Raw genomic sequence first — 16,242 nt, 5'->3', positions numbered from 1 at the left:
GAACTTTTTCCCCATATTCCATGAATTCCCTTCTCTTGTTGCATGAGAAGGGGTTTACGAAGAGTAGGAAATGAACTGCAAAATATTTTTTTCATTTAAAAGTAAAAAAAGTAGCTGTTGAGGAATTTGGTTGCTTACTGGACCTCACTTCTATTGTCAAGAAGGAAGCATGCTTTTGGAAGCTTGCGCGTTCGACAGAAGCCACATTGATGAAGTTCTACGAAGTAAGTGCTGTGCAAAACAGAGTTGTTGTTAAACTAATGTAACTGACTAAGGTGCAAAGTTTCGAAGTTTCCAACAGTTCTATAGAGAGTGGTGATAAGGACTGAGACAAGACGAAAAGTGCGGTGAACGTTGTTTTAGACAATGAGGGGTTTCTTCTTGTATCCAAGAGAATTGAATGGAGCCAGGTTCTAGAGGTAATGACTCTTTTCTCAGCTTTCTCTTATTGGTACCCCTGAACCATATGCTCGAAGGGACACTATGTTTATAATGATAAATCCTCCAGAGGGTCGGAAAAAGTAGAAGAACAGTGAAATGTTAGATACTGTATGATGACTTTTCCCCTGGCATATGAAGTTTTTCATTAGAAGACGTTTTATTAGACTAAAATAGCTAAGAATTTAAGTCCTAAAAAGAATGCAGTTTAATTGTGTGAAAAATTAAATAGAGCATAAATCTAATAAAATATGAAGTGAGGTTCTTCAATTCTTCAGAAGAGAACGAATTTTACTGTGGTCTAACTGACGTACATGTAAGTTAGTGCCGAATGAGTTCAAGCAGTTGACTCGAAGTCCATTTGAAAAAGAGAAAGGAGGTAGAAAAGCGAGTGTATGTTAACCAAAGACAGGACGAGAGTTACGGCGCTCGCTTCCACTCAGTTAAACACATGCGGCAGTGACTTTAGCTACAGTAAAATCGCTAATTCTTCAACAGATGACGAAAAAGACGCGGATCCGCATCTTTTTCGTTTCATGTCGAAGAATTAGCGATTTTACTGCACCATTGCTTGGTCTCACATCTATTTCTCGCTGCTTAAACATATGATTTTAGGGGTGTTTATTTATTCAATCGATATATTTTTTGTAGCGAAGAGGTTATAGGTCCGAAAAAAAACCTATGCATCACTCCAATACAGTTTCAGTATATTTTAAATTAGTTTCTTTCCTTCCGCATATTATTGCACTAAATAAAATGTGAATGGTTAAAAAAGTGCTTTGTTATGTACCTTATTCGCTGATGGTAGTGTTTTTGCTTCCATTAATTTTGAATTGAAGAATTCATCCTTAATTTAAGATCACCAGTAAATTATTACAAATCTCGTTTGAACAATCAAAAGATACCAGTGCGGAGGAAAACTCCACACAAAAGGAAACAATAAGAACGAATTTGATTTAAGTTGCACGGATTCTATCATCCATTTCATAGGTTTAAGAATACCTTCGCGGCGAAATCCCACTTTTATAATAATTCAACGAAAACTTTAAAATCATCAGCAATAACGGTGATAGAAAGTGGACGTGCCTTTTTCAGCAATTTTAAAGGAAAATTCTAAGCTCTTGTCCGTTAACCTAACACAAGAAAAAGGAAATCTGGACAAGTGAAATGCGAGGATCGGGAAATCCCATTGCGTTATGCTTAACTTCTTTAGTTTTTGATCTTCCAGCCACAAAAGCGGGCGTTTAAGACTCACAAAAAATTAGAATATCCATTCTGCAGACTAACAGCTGAACGGAAAACATGAATGACAATATGTCTCTATTTGCTAAAAGAAACCCAACACAAAGAACTTGTAGGGAATAATTCTGCTATCCTTTCTTCTCATTTGTTTTCTATTTACCGATATTGTGTGAGTGAGTGTTATGTATGTAGTGACTGCGAAATAATACTGCTCGAAAGCCTAGGCGTACTCATTGAGGAGAATGACCATCACTTGTAATGGCTGATGGATGGTTCTGTACAGCTATTCTCATCATCATTTTTAAAGTGCAATATACAAGTCGTTAGAAGAAAATTTTAATGCTATTGCCTCTGGGATTTCAACGAAATCAAGTGGCCTCTTTAGTAACTTTAGAAAGGCCCATCTACCTTCGGAGACAAAAGGATATTTCAAGTTATTACAACAAGCGGGTAATGTTTTTGGCGATAGTGAAGATGACTGAAACTCAAAGCAGAGTGCATTTTCAGTCCGAAGGATAAAGTGGATAAAGTGTCCGGCATTAATCAACTCGTATGGAGGTGCGCCCACCCGTTCACTTCAATTCAGAATCGTTTGAAGTTTATGAACACTTGCGTAGCCTATAGTGTGACCTGCGGGGCCAGCCGATTAATCAACTCTGTGATTTTACCTTCTTAGGCGGGTCCGGTGCCAATTTATCAACTCTGAGGAATGAAGGGCTTGGTATGGTATGGCCCAGGGATTTTCGAAGCATCGGTCCTATTGTGCAGCCGCAGCGGGACCTTTCGTCGCCTGCCCTACACCCGCCCGCCCCTTCCGAAGAATGCAAATTCAAATTTCAGTCTTTACAGTGAGTGACTGAAGTTCAGTAATAATTAACAGGTTGTGTCCTACCAAAATGAGATAGAACCATATGTTTTCAAAGGAAGTGCTGATGAGTTGGAAATCTGCAGACTTCCTTAGCTTCGTCAGTAGTCAGTTTTAGAAAATTATATACAGGATGGCGAAAAATTACGTGCGCGTGACATTTCACTCCGTTTTAGGCACTGTATAAAGCATTTACGCGTTCACTACGTTACTTACGTTTACTTTTTCCTTTGAAAACATTTATTTATTGCTAATTACTATTGCTTATTGCTGATTTATTGAATAAAAAAGAACTATTTACCAGGCTATAGCGAAGAGGCTCCCAAGTAGCTACACGATTGCCCGCTACCAAAGAGCGGGATGAAGAACTCTGCGAAGCTGAAGTTCTTCTAGAAGCTTCCAGAAGATTGTAAAGCAATGGAAGGAGGAAGTGAATGTTCAAACCAAAGCCGGAGGAGGACAGAAACGGAATGTCAACACTCGACGGATGCGTGGGATCACCAAGAAGAGGATTACCCGAAATGATGACTGGAGCTTGAACGAGATATCCAAACAGCTGAAAACTTCTCGAAAATCTGTTCTAACGATAGTAAAAAAATGAGCTTGGACTTCGAACGTCCGTTAAGTGCGAAACGAACGAAACGACCAGAATTTGAAACAATTTAAACGATAACTGCCTCCGCCGCAGCTTGCTCAGCCACTGCTTCGATGGAGGAACGAATTGACGCCTGTAGCAAAGGTGATTTTTTTTTTCGAAAAATAAAGCTGGAGCGTTTTTCTATGGCCTACGTAGTTTTTCGTCACCCTGTACATATACACTTTTATTTCAAAAAACTGTTACATAGCGACGCTCCAACACGAACTGATACGTCGGAAGCACTTATTGGTGGCTATATTGAAGCTCTTTTACATCTTCAACGTTGCCGTCTGGTCATCAAATGCAGATAGTTCATTTTTCCTCTAACCGTTAGGATAGAGCAAAAAATGAAGTCAATCCATGAAGTACGAATAGCGGTTCAAGGTGTCCGTGTCAAAAGTAGTAAGTTTGGACGAAACAGGCACTACAACACAGGAGGAAGAATTTTTTAGCCAAGAAAAGAGTGGAGATAGTGTACTTATCTGAAAGGCTGAGAGAACGACCATTTTCTCATCCCGAGTTGAGTTAGAGAATAACTGCAATCATCCAAGTGACCTCATTGAGAAGTTTATTTTTTACTTCTCCTGAACTTCATGATCTGCGTAATATTTGAGAGCATGAGCCATAAGAAGTCTTCCACTCGTTAGGAACCATTTGCTGTGGAGACGCATTCCTTCAAAAGGGACGTTTGCGAGAATTTTCGATCTTAGGAAATTCGCTTTCGCTGATGAAAACAATTCGAGATCTAGTTCGCACATACCACTGTAAAAAAGAGAAGCACTGCCTACAATTCCGGAGGTCAAATGGATCAAGAGCAGCAGCTGATCAGTTTTACCGGTACACTTACTCTTTATATCCATATGGATGAGAAAAACTTTCAAAGCAGGTTAGTGATTGAGTTTGTTGAAGAAGCAACTACATGCATCAGGGTGAGAAGTGAAATTCGTGCTCCACGTAGTTCTTTCACCAGTGATACATGTGTGTACAGAGTTGTTTCGTCGGGTGAGCGGATCAGTGCAAGTTCAAGTTTAGATCTTCTGGTCCATATGATTTTTGGACTCAAGAGAGGGAGATGTTTCAAGTTTTAATTGCGATGCATGGAAACAACTGCTCAAACATTACCTATTACCGAACAGATTACGGCGCTAAAAATTCAAATGCTGCCTTCAATAAAGTAGGCTATGTAGATGCTATGGTAAGTTTCCATGCTATCTTTCTGAACTTCACTTAACACCGAATCTGAAGCAGTAGTGCGCTTATGATGCAAGACATTACGTAGAAAAGTGTAGCTAGAACAAGAAACTGCTGACTACCTGTACTCTCTCAGTTTGCTCACGGTCAATGATGATTAGTAAGTTTCTGGTGTCGTTGAAGATTCTTGAACTGATTGATCTTGCAAAATGTCGTCTGAAAAGAACCGATTAGAAATTCTGTTAGAGAAAGAGAATATTTCAGTAGCTCCTAATGCATACGGAAATATAGACAAGTCAAAATGAGGATTAGTGCAGTCGCACAACCAGCTGAGGTAGAAGCGGCGCAGTGAAGCCAAGTTACGATCGGAGTGTGAGCCTCACTTGCTGTCATCGGACTACAGAGATGAGTGGAGCTAACGCGGTTCGCACCACGATTGCAACCGATATCTTCATCTAATCATCTCGAGCGCAGCCGCTCACACAGGTTTTGCAGGCTTCGGGTGGTTTTGACCAGACCGCCGCTGCGTTCCGTTGAGCATTCCGTGGTCCTCAAAAGTGGTTAGCATTGAGCAGATCCCTTCGACTCCGTCTACAGTCATAACTGTAGTTTTAAGCTTTAATCGATGTAGAATATAGGATAAATCCATTCAGAAATTGGCAACACCTATAGAAAGACTATGCAGCACTTTCTTGGAGTGCTCTGGCGGAACTTCCACCTACAACAGTGCTGTAGCGAAATCCTTCTCTGGAAAAGCCCATTCCGTCGCATCAGTCCAGGGCAGTGATAATTACGCATTGTTGCCTCCGATGTGTTCAACAGAGATGATAGGACGACGCTGCTGCAACCCACTCCCTTTCTGTGTTTAACACTTCTTAACCTCTTCCACCTACCCTAACCTAATCGCACTCAACCTCTTGAATACATTCGGTGGTGATTACGTAGCACTTGCGAGCAAAGCCTATGATAACATATTTCGAAAGATGTTCTGTAGTCTGGCACATGCACATATGAAAACAAATGCGCCAAATCCTGCCACTGACCTCCATTTGTTTGCAGTAAAGAGGTAGCAGCTTTCTGGTGCTTTAAAAAAGAGGCAAAAAAAAAATTCTGCCGCAACAATATCAACAGATTGACCCCGAAGGTGCCTTTTAAAACTTTTTACACCTGCCGGAAGCTCTAAAATATCATTTACTGACGTCATTATTCATTAAAATGCTGGCCATTTTAGGGCTTGAAGCATTCAAACGGAAACACATTGCTGCGATATTTTTCCTCAACATTGGACGAAACAAATTCTTGCAACGTATTACATTCAAAAGACAGAGGATTTCAAGTCCTTCCTATTCTCCTTTTTTTTTAAAATTCTTCCTACTGTATTCTCACCTATATCGACTCTAGAACAAACAACATGCAACTGCGAAAAGTGGTTTATTATCAGTAAATTTAAAGAAAAAACTTCTGCTGTCTCCTTCAGATGAGTTTAACTGTCCACCTTTTCTAGTTATGCACTGTATGTTTGGAAGGGACATTTCCTATTTTCAGGCCATGTCCACGTTTTGTTTCTTAAGACGGCAACAACTCAAGCCGTTCGCATAAAAAGTGTTAACGGTCTGAGATCTGCGGCTATGCGTCAAATGGAAGCATATAGTTGGGTCAAAACGACATGAAACACGGACCGTTGCGCAAGCGTCCGCGCTCGGAAGCGGTGCGGTGGAGACAGCGGTTGGAATCGAGGTGGGACCATGGAGAACAGCGAAGGTGTGTGGCGGTAGCGTGGATCCTTACACGATCCCAGCCGCTTGCGCAAATGTCCGTGTTTCATGTCGTTTTGACCCGACTATATAATAAACATTCTTTCCACCACAGGTTTCACTTGTGTGTTAAATTTATTTATTTCTTATTTCACTTAAATTATTCCTATTATTTATCTTTACAGGAGAGGCTACATGGGTCTGATTGCCACCTGTTCCCCAGTGGCTTCATTGTACCAAATGCAATCAGTCATTTAGGTATAGCTCTAGGCTCTTACAAGCAATATAGCTTGCACAGATATATGGAGAAATTTATTCACATATTGCAAAAAGGTGCACCATTGTTTATTTTTCAGCGCTCTACCAAAACCCACCTTAAATAGGCCAAACACCTAGGGGAGCGCGAATCTTTGGTAGCAGGCTCCTGCCGTTATGCTGAACTCCCTGACATTGCCTACTTGGGGTTTTGACAAGCAGTTCACGTCAAACTGCTAGACTTCGAAAGCTACGGAGCAGTGACAAATGGATGGACTCTGTACAAGCTCTTGTTGTAGATTGAGAAAGTTGAGCAGAGCTTTGTTCAGGAGCCATTCGACCCGACGAGGACACGGGCAACCGCATCAGACGATAATTCCAGGCCACCGATTAGTTTGAAATAAAGGATGATGAATAACGTGTCTGGCGTTAATCAGTCTGCTTGGGATACGCCAACGCCTTCATTTCAAATGGAAATTGTTTTAGGTTCACGAACGCGTGTTTAGTCTACACAATGATTTGCTTAGACTAGGCGAAGCACCAAGTCTGTGGTTTCATCTTCCCAGACAAGTCTATTGAATCCAATCTATTGATAACCAATCTATTGGGATCTATCGGGACCAATCTATTGATCACGAAAGGATGAAAGAATTGTTTGGCATTAGGGCTCTTTCGAACCATCGATCGTGCAATCACAGCAAAACCTCTTACCGACTGCGCAACACCCACCCCAGATGAAATTTATCCTCATTAAAGAAGTCAGAATTTCATGCGATAAGTCGACTTTTGTGGCAGTACGCTATGCGTAAAGTAGTATGAGAACATCATCTTTCACAGAGGAAAATCATACGGTAGTGCAATTAGAAGTTCTTTGCGAGGCAAGTTTTCCATTGAAAAGGCGGAATTCTTCCCGAGGCTCAATTTGGAATGGCATCGATCAACCACGGAAGGGCACAAATTTTTGAGTTATGTCGCTCTAGTGTCTTCCATCATTCGTACACTTTAAATCTTATATTCGTGTTAGAAAGCAGGCTCCAACAGAATGGAAATTATGATACAAGCAAGAAAACGAAGAAATCTAGGCTTGGTAATTCTATCATTGATGATCTTCTATAGATTTGAAAATTTTTATGTAGGCAAATACCGTTTTTCTAGGTTGAATTAGAAGATAATTAACTGCACACCTCGTTCATTCTGGATTACGTTTGTCATTAAAACCTTGTTCGAAGTACTATTGGTCCTATAGTAGCATTGCGGGTTTATGGTTAGGAAAAAACCTTCTGTGGCAATCTTCACTTCCCTTCCTAGGAGATTGACTGACAATCCGCCACAACAATAAGTAAAGATAAGCCTCCTCTGAAATTTATAGGCAAAATAACTCTTCGTTCCATTTTTTGTTTTTGTATCATCTTCTGGCCAATTATCCAAACAAGCAACCAAAAAAAAAGTAATTCAACCAATTGTGAGCCCCAGTCTCTTCAATACTTCGTAACTGATATGTTTTTCAGGCGTTGATATTTTCGTGAAACGAATTTTGAGTTAACAAGCGAGTATCCTAAGAAATGTCGTAATCAAATTTCGGTCGATGAGGTCTTTCCGCACATCCGCTTAGTTTGCACGCGACGCTGCGTCAGAACCCCGCGTCATTCCAACACCAACATGAAAATATCTCTCCAAACATGGATGGTCACGGTGTTGTATGCGATGAATTGCGCCAAAATTTTTTGCGACAGCCATTGACCAAGCTGACATTGTTGATGACGCTGAAAGAAGAGCTCTCGCGATGATGCATGGTTTGGTTAAGGGCATAGAGGGACGAGCAAGAAGGCAATGATAAGCAAGCCGTGGAACCCCCTCGGGAGCAAACCTCTCACTCACTGCAAAACATGCACGCTCTATGCTTTCGTCGCTTCGCGGCTATTTTCCAACACTTCCTTGAACTCATTGTTTGTGTACTTTCCCGTTTATTTTGCCAGCAGCATGTAAACACGAAAATAACAGAGTTAGTGCAACTCAGAAAAATCTGTGCGGAGCCAGGCAAAGGCTCACTTCGAGCCGATAATTTTTTATTTTAAACTGGTTGTCCGTGCACATCGCTCTTTCGGAATATCATTTGAGCGAGACGCTCTAAATAGCAATTAAATCTAAAACGAAAGTTCATTGCTCAATAAGAAGGGAAAAGAAGTGGTGCGTGTGTTTTACACCGCTTGTGCAATGTGCAAAAAAAAACCTAAAAGAATTTACAAACACAAACAGGTTTTCTGAAGGCTCAACGGTTCATTGGATTAATGTTGAATTTCTATATTCTACGCAAAAAGTGGCACAGAGAAGTACGCAGAAATGTAGGGCCCGAAAGATTTGAATCTATTAGAAGAATAAGATATTTTTCGAACAATGATAGATGTGTTACAAATGATTGAATAAAGGTCGTAAACTTCGCGAATTGTTTGTTTTTCTATGTTAAGAACGAACTCTGCAATATTTACTCTGATAGGAAAGGATCACTAAGGTTGGTAGCTTCCGAGCACCCCCGTCCAAATTCTTCAAACCGATTATACTTAAAAATCTCGCGATGGAACCAACTAGAATTTATGTTAATAACCCTAAATGTGAAGGAACAACGAAGCACAATTCTTTTTTCAGGCAAATTTTTGTTCGATTTCACAGCTGTTTATTAACATATATTACAAGCATTATCATTGTGGTCATTTAGATTATAGGAGAAAGTAGAAAAATCCACACTTCCATTACTATCAACAAGTGTTTGGAAAAATGAAAAAAGAAACATCCTCAAAGCTTTTAATAAGAAAATCTCCTTACTTCCAGAGTTCAAACGTACAGAAGATTTTAGCAACTAGTGAGTTCCTTCTACCAATTTGTTTAGATTCAAATAGCGATTTTTTGAAGACGAGTACCTGGCAATCTGATAAATAAAAAAATTCAGAAGTGATTCTTTTAAACGTACCTATTAACAGCTAGATTCATGTACCATTTTCTGACACTCTGCTCATGTTTATCGTGTTCGAAGAACCAGAAGCATGCAGAACCCATGAAAAGATAGACAACTAGAATAATAAGCAGAAGAACCGGAATCCACTGGCGAATCCCTGACTTCTTAATCCTTGATACCATACAGGCTGTTCCGTCACGCAAACGCTCGAGAAGCATCTTTAAAATAACACGTAGAGGATTGAAGTATCCTGAAGTAATTCGAAGACAAGCATGCTAGGCGGAGGTGATGGCACGTTTCTAAGTAGCGCGAAGTTTACTAGGATTACTAGGATTATTAACATCTTGTGGAAGACTCTATATTCCTCTATGTACGATGTGTACAAGGAAAGATAGAATTAGATTTCAAAACATGCGCATAGTTTGGGTAATGCAATTTTGCAGGAAGATTGTATGTTATTATAAAAGAATTCGAACGCTTAGACTCGGAAGCCTTAATACATAAACTCTTTCATGGGTTTGAAAATTGGTTTGGAAATTCATTTACAATAGAAAATAGTAAATAAAGAAAACATTTAAGAAAAATTACAAATTGGTTCATTTACTTCGAACACAGACGCAATAAGAAGATCAAAAATTAAGGAACAATCGTCAGTGAGTAACTTGGCTTGAAAAGAGATGGGCGTGGTCGTTAGCGTGGAAGGCGGACCTCGGTACTTGGAAAGGCAACGCCTAGAAATTGACAAGAACAATCGACTGCAGATTGAGATGTGTGCTCGCAGGAACGGATACCGAAACTTATGAAGAACGTAATAGCTTATGCTCGATCTTCCAGTGCATTTTTCCTCTTCCGTAGTGTTTTCTTCTGTGAATGTCGGTGTTAGCTTCAATCTGCTTGTTCTAAAGAGCGGAGACTTGCTGGTGCCGCGTCACCAATTCTCACTAAAATCCGATGGCCACACTATATTTGTACGATATTTGTGCTATGCTACAAGTGTAATAGAGATGGTCATGTTTCTTGTTCGATTCCTACTGACTGCTGAAATGTTATGTGAGTCAGTAGAAAACTACAGAAAATATTATCCGCGGTAACCGCTTTATTATTCTTTCAGTGGGACGTTTTAAAGACATTACCCCAGGAATCTGGGGTGGTGCGGGTTTCAGGTGGGATATGCCTATAAGAAGTCGTAGATTATGGAGAGAATGGTGATTCCGTCTATTTCTTCTTAATTGCCGTAAAAAACGGCCTGGAAGATATGGCTCCAAGCGTTCCGGCGCGCCATGTTCCATACGAGTTCGATTGGAGTGCGCCAGCCTTGTGCACGCGCAGAAATGGACTTAATCATCTTTCTCTCCATAATCTACTACCCCGTATATCAACTCTCCACCTGAAATCCGTACCACCCCAGATTAGTGGGGTGGTACGGATTTCAGGTGGAGAGTTGATATACTTTAAAACAACTAGTAAAAGGAAAGCTACCCAACCTTTCACGATGGCAGAAGGAAATGTGATACCCTGTCGTTTCGAATGTTCCGGCAAAAAAGCAAAAAGGAGATTGATTCGAAGATTATGGAATAACTAATCTGGCGCCAACATTACAATGCTTGTATTCAGCAGTATATCAGTTTTTTTTCGTCTACTGTCGTCTTGTGTTTTAGCTGCGAAAAACACGTCTACGTCTCTGAACCTAATCGTTACTAGATACAGTTTCTGCGAACGGCCCCACATACACCAGTGTCATTGTTCTGCAAAAGCGTGGAAAGTACCGGATTACTGTACGGCCTGTCTTTGAATTACTATAGGATGATTAGTACAGCCACGGATCACCCTCACCAGAGGGATCACAGCCGCTTAGTCGCGAGGCTACGTGGGGTGTCCCCAGGTGGTGGACAAGGGGCTAAGCGCGGACCAAAAGCGACCTCGTGTTTGCCCAGAGACGTGGGTGGATTCAGGGCCAAGAGTGACTCATAACATGCTTGTATCCCGGTCCGCCCAAAAGCCTGCAATCTGGGAGGTGCAAGGGAGGCGGTGTGGACTCGCATCCAACAAATAAGCTCTACGTGTCCACTCCGCGAGAACGCAAAGTTCTCCCAAAAACTCATGGGACTACAGACTTGCAACCTGTACATGGGTTTTAAAAATTTTACGCATGTCACAGTGATAGAAAAGAGTCTCCTGAATCCGGAGGAAAGCCTGGTACGGTAGCGCCAAGAAGGACGGGTTTGCAGGATTCATCTAGGCTACCTAAACAGAAAAGGACCAGGATGACGATCTGCACTTATAATGCACGACGTCATCGTACTGGCCGAGACGAGGCGACGTCACCTTCTCAACGCCGTATATAAAACTGGAGAAGAACTGTTCTTAGGAACATGCGACGCTAAAGGTTTTGGTGAAAATGGCGTCCTCGTCAACACGAATATGGCAAAGAACATCGACTCTTTCAAACAACTTACGACCCGAATCGGATGTCTGCGGATGAAAAGATGTGGTCCAACCCCTACTTTGACTATCTTCGTCGCTTACGCTCCAACATCAAGCTACGAAGAAGAAGTCGAAGCTCCCTATATGGACCTGGAGAAGTTCTGCCGAGGAGATCGTTCCTTTCACAAGGTCCCAATTGGCGATTTTAACGCCAAAGATGGCCCAAGAAGAACGCCTGAGGGACTTCACATCGGGACCCACGGCCTACAATGAAATAAACAGGGGAGAGACTCTCCGATTTCATCATGACGACTAAGACCATCCATGGGAACTCGCAATTCCAGAAGTCCTCCTCTCTACGCTGGACGTAGGAGTCACCCGGTGGAGGATAAAGTAATGAAATAGACCACATCATCGTCAATAAAAGGTTCTGCCCGACGGACGTCGCTGTTGTGCCAAATTTCTATACGGGATCGGACCATCGCCTCCTTCGAGGAAGATTTTCCTTCAGAAGAAGAGAAGAAAAAACCGCCAAGTCCAGAGAGCGAAATCCCAGAACTATCATCAACTGGGATCTCTTCACTACGCTAGCCGGCTTTTGGGAAGATTCCACAATGGAAAACATCGGCGAGGAATATGACCGGCTCATTGAACACCTCCACGACTGCACGAAGAAGACTCAGAGTTTGGAGACCACCAAGGGACGCCTGTCTCTTGAAACTCTCGAGCTGATACGCCAGCGTGGAGCAGCACGAACCGCAGGGAACCGAGAACTCACGTTCGAGCTCTCAAGGCTTTGCAGAGAGGCGAAAAAGGAAGAACTTAAAGAGAGAAGAGCAGGAGAGTGCTGGCTGAAGCTGCAGAGGCGGAGAAAAGCATCTGCTATGATTGTCGAGACTACGCCAGTCGCAAGAAGAGGATAACTGCTCTCCGGAACCCGAAGGGAACAACCATTGCATCGAGAAGGGGAATGGAGAAAATCATCTAAGACTTCCACTCTGATCTCTTCGACAGCCATGTCCACTTGCCTCCTCATCATCTGAGGGAAGACGGACAAGTCATTCCAGAGGTTCTCCCGTCCGAAGTACGACACGCTATCGGTGTGTCGGTAAGAAATCGTTCAGTACCCGGTCCCGATAGAATAAGACAAGAACACCTGAAGAACTTTCTGCCAATACTCATCAACAGCCTGGCACGGCCCTTTACACGTTATCTGTCGGAATTCAAGGTCTCTAAACAGTGGAAGACCAGCAAGACCGTGTTGTTGTATAAAAAGGATCCACATGACATCGGCAACTATCGCCCAATCTGCTTACTGTCCGTCATCTACAAGCTCTTTACAAGAGTGATCCTTAATAAGATTGAAAAAATCTTGGATGAAGGACAGCTATGCGAGCAAGCAGGGTTTAGAAAAGGCTTCAGCACGATTGACCACATTCACACTGTTTCGAAGCTCATCGAGGTATCAGGATAGTTCAAGATGCCGCTCTGTCTCACCTTCGTCGACTTGAAGAAGGCGTTCGACTCAGTTGAGACGGAAGCAGTCGTGGAAGCCTTGGAGAACCAAAACGTCCTACTCAGTACATAAAGGTACTTCCAGAGTTGTTCAGTAACTTCACGATCGGAATTTCGCCGTTCTATTAGAATATCATCATTGATGTGAAGAGGGGAGTCCGACAACGCAATGCGAAAGTTGGAAAGGGAGTGAAGGTTGATGGTTGGCAGCTACACCATTTGCGTTTTGCTGATGATATCGTACCGGTAACACCTAGCATCAGCCAAGCGGAACTAATGCTGATCGAATTCGGCGAAACATGTGGACGCATCGCTCTTCAGTTGAATCTAGACAAGACGATGTCTATGCGCAACGGACAGGTCTCGGATGCCCCATTCACGCTCAACGGAACGAACATATCCGAATGCACCAGCTTCGTTTATATGTTCGGGAGTTGAACATGATAAACGACCTGACTCCCGAGCTGGGTAAGAGGAGACGAGTGGCTTGGGGAGCGTATGAAAGCATCGAGGATGTAGTGAAGAAGACCAGGAACACCCAGCTCCGTGCTCACCTCTTCAACACCACCGTACTTCCTGCTTTGACCTATGCTTCGGAAACCTGGGCATTTCGCAAGCAGGAAGAAAACGCGGTGAGCGTCATTGAACGCGCAATTGAGAGAGTGATGCTAGGAGTATCCCGTTTCACGCAAGTGAGGGACGGGATTCGAAGTTCTCTCCTACGTCAACGATCGAAGATTAGAGACGCCGCCGCGTTTGCCAAGGAAAGTAAAATAAGGTGGGCCGGATACGTGACGCCCTTATCGACAACCGTTGGACCAGAGCCGTGAGCAACTGGGTTCCCCGCGATATTAAGCGCACTACAGGAAGACCGCCGACCCGATGGTCAGATTTCTTCACAATGTCCTTCAAAGAAAATTATGATGCTCTTCGTGTCCCACGCGAAATGAGGAACCACTGGACGACCCTGGCTTGCGATCGGAACAAATGAAAGAATTACTGGCGCCCATTCGACCAGTTTGAAGATCAGTGGGAGTCAAGGTGATAAATGTGGTGAGTACAGATCCAGAAGCTCTCATAGCTCTTCATCAACGTTTGCGCTATGATCTCTTGTGGAGCGGGAAACCAGGGATCCATTCAGTTTCGGTGTAAACAACTAGGATACTTCGATGACAAACCTTAGCCGTTTTTAAGAGAGACTATTTGAAAATCGGAGTGTTCGACTTTCGTTGAATCTTAAGTTCTGCACGAGGATTCTCATCTGGTTGTATTGGCAAACGGTTCGCAAAATCGCAACTTTCAGAGCTTGAAATGGGCGACTAAATTAGCAGTCTAATTGGTCAGATTTCTCCACATTTATGCAGACAAACTCTGCACCTGCTTTTTCAACCACTAACCTGGCGTCTGCACTGTATGGTCACCTTAGAGAAACTGAAAACGTTCGATCTTTTGATCGAACGTCCTAGACTTTTGCTTCATCTCTTTGTAGTGCTTAGCGGTGGGAATCACTACTATTCCGAGGAATGTGAATAACAGTCGAGTTGACATTGACAGCGGTGACGAGGGGGTATAGCTCAGTGGTAGAGCATTCGACTGCAGATCGAGAGGTCCGTGGTTCAACTCCGCGTGCCCCCTAGACTTTTGCTTCATACCTTTGTAGTGCTTAGCAATGGGAATCACTTCTTCTATGTATGAATATAAGGACAGGTAGGTTGACAGTGACACTGGTGACGAGGGGGGTATAGCTCAGTGGTAGAGCATTCGACTGCAGATCGAGAGGTCCGTGGTTCAACTCCGCGTGCCCCCTAGACTTTTGCTTCATCTCTTTGTAGTGCTTAGCGGTGGGAATCACTTCTTCTATGTATGAATATAAGGACAGGTAAGTTGACATTGACAACGGTGACGAGGTGGTATAGCTCAGTGGTAGAGCATTCGACTGCAGATCGAGAGGTCCGTGGTTCAACTCCGCGTGCCCCCTAGACTTTTGCTTCATCTCTTTGTAGTACATAGCGATGGGAATCACTTCTTCTATGTATGAATATAAGGACAGGTAGGTTGACAGTGACACTGGTGACGAGGGGGGTATAGCTCAGTGGTAGAGCATTCGACTGCAGATCGAGAGGTCCGTGGTTCAACTCCGCGTGCCCCCTAGACTTTTGCTTCATCTCTTTGTAGTGCTTAGCGGTGGGAATCACTACTATTCCGAAGAATAAGAATGACAGTCGAGTTGACATTGACAGCGGTGACGAGGGGGGTATAGCTCAGTGGTAGAGCATTCGACTGCAGATCGAGAGGTCCGTGGTTCAACTCCGCGTGCCCCCTAGACTTTTGCTTCATCTCTTTGTAGTGCTTAGCAATGGGAATCACTTCTTCTATGTATGAATATAAGGACAGGTAGGTTGACAGTGACACCGGTGACGAGGAGGGTATAGCTCAGTGGTAGAGCATTCGACTGCAGATCGAGAGGTCCGTGGTTCAACTCCGCGTGCCCCCTAGACTTTTGCTTCATCTCTTTGTAGTGCTTAGCGGTGGGAATCACTACTATTCCGAAGAATAAGAATGACAGTCGAGTTGACATTGACAGCGGTGACGAGGGGGTATAGCTCAGTGGTAGAGCATTCGACTGCAGATCGAGAGGTCCGTGGTTAAACTCCGCTTGCCCGCTAGACTTTTGCTTCATCTCTTTGTAGTGCTTAGCAATGGGAATCACTTCTTCTATGTATGAATATAAGGACAGGTAGGTTGACATTGACACCGGTGACGAGGGGGGTATAGCTCAGTGGTAGAGCATTCGACTGCAGATCGAGAGGTCCGTGGTTCAACTCCGCGTGCCCCTAGACTTTTGCTTCATCTCTTTGTAGTGCTTAGCAATGGGAATCACTTCTTCTATGTATGAATAATAAGGACAGGTAGGTTGACATTGACAGCGGTGACGAGGGGGTATAGCTCAGTGGTAGAGCATTCGACTGCA

At 43.1% G+C, this 16,242-nt stretch overlaps 6 protein-coding genes across 7 annotated transcripts in view; 4 read left to right on the top strand and 2 right to left on the bottom strand.

Annotated features, from left to right (window-relative positions):
* Positions 1-3,253: 3,253 nt before the first annotated feature.
* On the top strand, positions 3,254-5,774 carry RB195_019424 (uncharacterized protein; the record flags this gene model as incomplete). The annotated part of the gene is made up of 2 exons (XM_064187260.1): positions 3,254-3,284; positions 5,605-5,774. The coding sequence occupies 2 exons, from the start codon at positions 3,254-3,256 to the stop codon at positions 5,772-5,774; spliced, it is 201 nt and encodes a 66-aa protein (XP_064043141.1).
* A 5,841-nt stretch (positions 5,775-11,615) lies between these two features.
* On the top strand, positions 11,616-12,029 carry RB195_019423 (uncharacterized protein; the record flags this gene model as incomplete). The annotated part of the gene is made up of 1 exon (XM_013441586.2): positions 11,616-12,029. One exon carries the CDS (start codon positions 11,616-11,618, stop codon positions 12,027-12,029), a length of 414 nt encoding a protein of 137 aa, XP_013297040.2.
* Positions 12,030-12,370: 341 nt separating this feature from the next.
* On the top strand, positions 12,371-12,679 carry RB195_019422 (uncharacterized protein; the record flags this gene model as incomplete). The annotated part of the gene is made up of 1 exon (XM_064187259.1): positions 12,371-12,679. The coding sequence occupies one exon, from the start codon at positions 12,371-12,373 to the stop codon at positions 12,677-12,679; it is 309 nt and encodes a 102-aa protein (XP_064043140.1).
* A 557-nt stretch (positions 12,680-13,236) lies between these two features.
* On the top strand, positions 13,237-14,101 carry RB195_019421 (uncharacterized protein; the record flags this gene model as incomplete). 2 transcript variants are annotated; one of them, XM_064187258.1, is made up of 3 exons in its annotated part: positions 13,237-13,326; positions 13,401-13,631; positions 13,685-14,101. In XM_064187258.1, 3 exons carry the CDS (start codon positions 13,237-13,239, stop codon positions 14,099-14,101), a joined length of 738 nt encoding a protein of 245 aa, XP_064043138.1. The 2 variants fall into 2 exon arrangements, with proteins under 2 accessions (XP_064043138.1, XP_064043139.1); XM_064187257.1 differs by lacking the exon at positions 13,237-13,326 and having other exon boundaries at positions 13,571-14,101.
* A 1,520-nt stretch (positions 14,102-15,621) lies between these two features.
* RB195_019420 (uncharacterized protein) lies at positions 15,622-16,020 on the bottom strand (the record flags this gene model as incomplete). The annotated part of the gene is made up of 1 exon (XM_064187256.1): positions 15,622-16,020. One exon carries the CDS (start codon positions 16,018-16,020, stop codon positions 15,622-15,624), a length of 399 nt encoding a protein of 132 aa, XP_064043137.1.
* A 115-nt stretch (positions 16,021-16,135) lies between these two features.
* The window catches only part of RB195_019419 (uncharacterized protein), a gene marked incomplete at both ends in the record, with an annotated part of 1,080 nt that continues 973 nt past the window's right edge, over positions 16,136-16,242 (bottom strand). Inside the window, one exon of the mRNA XM_064187255.1 lies at positions 16,136-16,242. This exon is cut by the window's right edge and continues 973 nt beyond it. Within this exon, the coding sequence (XP_064043136.1) occupies positions 16,136-16,242 (107 nt within the window).

Source organism: Necator americanus, chromosome II, assembly GCF_031761385.1.
Source record: "Necator americanus strain Aroian chromosome II, whole genome shotgun sequence".
NCBI lineage: Eukaryota > Metazoa > Nematoda > Chromadorea > Rhabditida > Ancylostomatidae > Necator > Necator americanus.
The sequence above is the reverse complement of the archived record's forward strand: the minus strand, read 5'-3'. Positions and strand labels throughout refer to the sequence as shown.